General features: G+C 32.4%; 1 protein-coding gene across 1 annotated transcript; it reads left to right on the plus strand.

Annotated features, from left to right (window-relative positions):
• On the plus strand, window positions 1-2903 carry LOC145568159 (uncharacterized). Its single transcript, XM_081627600.1, has 3 exons — window positions 1-269; window positions 384-513; window positions 1884-2903. Exons 1-3 carry the CDS (start codon window positions 137-139, stop codon window positions 2590-2592), a joined length of 972 nt encoding a protein of 323 aa, XP_081483726.1. The 5' UTR covers window positions 1-136; the 3' UTR covers window positions 2593-2903.
• The last annotated feature ends 921 nt before the right edge of the window (window positions 2904-3824 follow it).

The raw sequence follows: 3824 nt of genomic DNA on the forward strand, positions 1-3824 counted from the left end.
GGAACTAGCAATAGCAATTACTTTTTAGAGAGAGAAAGAAAAAAATACTCTCTATTCTCTACAATCACTTTTTAGAGAGAGAAAGAGAAAATACTCTCTCATCTCTATAACAAAAAAACAGGGGAGGAGAGAGAAAATGGGAAGAGCTCCATGTTGTGAGAAAATGGGGTTGAAGAAAGGTCCATGGACTCCTGAAGAAGATCAACTCTTGGTTAATTACATTCATCTTCATGGTCATAGTAATTGGCGTGCTCTCCCTAAACATGCCGGTAATTAATTATACTCGATCTTTTTATTATTTACTCGTTCTGTCTATAAAAGTTCTCCCTGTTTGGACGGTGATTGTCGTGTCACTTAAAAAAACGGTCGATGGTTTGTTGTAGGTTTGTTAAGGTGTGGGAAGAGTTGCAGGCTTAGATGGACTAATTATTTGAGGCCTGATATTAAGAGAGGCAATTTTACTCAAGAGGAAGAAGATACTATTATCCATTTGCATCAAATGCTTGGAAATAGGTACGTCTTTTCATTATTTTCATGCTTATTTTTTGCCAAATTTAAAGGCTACTTTTTTTAACAAGACTGAATTGGTTAGTTCATGATTTTGATGAATTCCTAAAAATATTGTTGTAAAAAATAATTTAAAAAATCATCCTTAATAATCGTACTATCTTTATCACTAAATAATCTTATTTGGTCTAAATAAAATCGAAACAATAATTAAATTGAAATGCAAAGTGAACTTCGCTATCATTTCTCTTAATAAAAGTATGATATGATTAAATTATGTTTAGTCTAAATTTTTGAACCCTTGTCAAAATAGGTATGCGAATTTAGTCAATGTAATAAAAGTCTACTTTTTACTGTTGAAACTTGAAACAAATTGACTTTCACTAATAAAAAATTAAAACAATTTTAATCAAACTTAATTAATTTTCTCTATATTTTACCTCATCAATTTTGGGTTTTAATTATAATTAAAAAGAAATATAAATGTTTCAATTGAATTTAACTTAATCTAAAATAACTCAAATTATAATAAAATCAACTAGATTAATTAATTACTTGTATGCTTATTTATTCAAGAGATAGTTGTCAGTATGTCACGGTTGCATCATAATTCACGAGTTAATATATTGATTATAAAAAATAAAAATTCTGTAAGCTTTTTATGTTACGTAATTAATTTTATAAGTATTCCTCATGATTCACGAAGCAGTGGGCCTAACCCAAAAATTTGTCGCATACCAATTTACACCTAAATTAGTAAAATCATGTGGGCTGCTTACAAGATTCCTGATCAGGCTCTGACCCCTATATACTTATTTTGTAAATTAGAAATTCCTTTATGGAGTAGATTTTTTTTTTATTTACATGCAATGTTAATTGCTTAACAGTTAGACAATTAAGACAACGTTTTACCTTAACTCGAACTATCTAGATGACCGACATTGACTGTTTATTTGTGTTTCAATAGTTATAAAGTCAATAGTCTAAATTAATGAAATTGATAGGGTTACATGCTTATGTTTTAAAAGTCGTGATAATAGTACATTCATATTTTGAAAACAAACGACAACTAATTGGAAAAGGATGGTATAATTTTCAAATGTGCAAGATTTGATCGATTGAATTAAAAATTGGTAGGGATCAATGATTTTGTCACATAGTACGAATATCATTGGTACAATTTCAAGGACTACTCTGACCCCTATACAATAAGTGTACTTTAATACATAACAAATTGCGAGGGTGCAACTTGATGAATATTATAATATATATTAAGGCACTGAAATGTAAATTAATTTGGTTATGTTAGGATTAATTTTATTTAATTAGTTTGTAATGATTCTGATTATCATCAAAATCTTTTGTAAAATCTTTAGGTGGTCCGCAATAGCAGCAAAATTGCCCGGAAGAACCGACAATGAAATTAAGAATGTATGGCACACTCACTTAAAGAAGAGGCTTCCTAAGCCAGAAATTGACTCCGCCGCGGCCATGACCACCACCGTCGATACCACCTCCGGGCCTACCAAGAAGCGGGCTCGGAGATCGAAGTCCTCATCAAAGGATGGAATCTCCGAGGGCCCGCCACGAAAGCACGTGAAGTGCATGGATCATGCCTTGGAGATAGATTGCTACAACAATGACAGTAGCAATAATAGTAATAGTAATAGTAATAACGAGGGCGACAATGTAAGGCCTACAAGTGCGAACATACGTGACCCAATTTCCCCACAACCGTGTACAAGTGAAGTGTCTACAATCACTACTAGTACCAGTACTAGTGAAAATGACAATTGTAGCAAGGAAAATGTGGTGAAAAAGGAGGGATATATCGGCGAATTTCCTGAATTGAACGACGATTTCTGGATGGAAGTGTTGTCCGTTGAGGACACTGCCATGTCGACGGAAGATCTTCCTAGTGTCTCGCAATGCTACCTAAACAATTCATTAGCGACGGAGCCAGCAGCAGCGTGTTTAACGGACTCTAAGGCCGTCGCTGCTCATAGTGATGATATGGATTTTTTTTGGTATAATCTATTGACAAGACCTGATGATCATTTACCTGAATTTTCAGAGATGTTGTGATACTTAGATGTTCAAAATTAGGTTCTAGTTAGGATTTTTTTTTTGGGTTTTTGGTAGTTTTAGGGGGTTTTCCTTGATAATTCACATGTAATATGCTTGGAAATTGTCCATTTGACATAACAATTTGGTATGTTTGTGACTTGAGAATTGAGACACCTTAAAAATAGAGTCCAAATTTGGTTTATGCTCTCATTATATCCTTGGTTAGGTCTTAAATTAGCTTAACAAGAGTTACAACTCTTGCAAGATGGTCAATATTAATTATTTCGACAATATTAATTATTGAACACACGATAATTTTAATTCTACAATATGTATGTATGGTTATAAGACATTATTAACGAGAAATGATTTTCACACTTTAAATATTGATCGTTTTTACACTCAATATGCTTTAAGGATCCTAATCAATCATCCAAAACGTTGGAATGAAGGCAAAAGGATCCTAATCTCTCAATCCATGTTAATATAAATAACAACCTTAAAACTTCGCCAACTAATCTAACTTAGGGTCTGTTCACATGAATTAAACTGAGCTGAACTGAAATGAATTGAATTGAAGTGAGCTGAAATGAATATTTTATGAGAAAAGGAAATTAGGAGGTGAACTAAACTGATTGGAGTTGAATTAAACTGAACTGAATTGATTGAAGCTGAATTGAACTGAACTGAACTGAAATTAAATTAAGTTAAAGTAAACATGCCCTTAGCATACATCCTTTATTATATAATTACAATAATGAGTCTATAGACCGCCTATTATATTGTATAACTATAACATGCGCCCACAAACTACAAATCAACATAGAGAAATATTTTAGTTTGAAATGTAGATTATACAACTAATTAATGAGCGAGGTTATTGTAACCAATAGGGTTTGAAAGAAAGTTCAGCTGTCTAGGTGAATGCTCTTAATCACTTGGATTTGCATGATCTCTTTTCTACATTAAGAAATAATTATCACGAGCAATAAAAGATTAGAAGCCATCAACAATTTGGCCTTATTATATATGTTTGCTAAAAAGCCAAACAATTATTTATACGATGATTGGCGGATTTTGTTCATAAGATTCCTGATTAAAGCAGATTTAATTATTAAGATGAATTAATTTAGCTGTAATTTAAGTTGCCAATTGAGTCTTTAATTGTATAATCAATCTGTTCTTTTGTGTCTTTATAGAGGGCCCACCATGCAAGACATGCCCACCCTGATCATACTCGCATAGCAGCC

This window comes from Chenopodium album, chromosome 11 (genome assembly GCF_948465745.1).
Source record: "Chenopodium album chromosome 11, dcCheAlbu1.1, whole genome shotgun sequence".
NCBI classification, from domain to species: Eukaryota; Viridiplantae; Streptophyta; class Magnoliopsida; order Caryophyllales; family Amaranthaceae; genus Chenopodium; species Chenopodium album.

Excerpts from the sequence above, each read along its gene's own strand:
- LOC145568159 (XM_081627600.1), top strand. The coding sequence starts at position 137 with ATGGGAAGAGCTCCATGTTGTGAGAAAATGGGGTTGAAGAAAGGTCCA. Across the intron at positions 270-383 it reads TGCTCTCCCTAAACATGCCG|GTTTGTTAAGGTGTGGGAAG; the intron begins GTAATTAATTAT and ends GGTTTGTTGTAG. Across the intron at positions 514-1,883 it reads CATCAAATGCTTGGAAATAG|GTGGTCCGCAATAGCAGCAA; the intron begins GTACGTCTTTTC and ends TAAAATCTTTAG.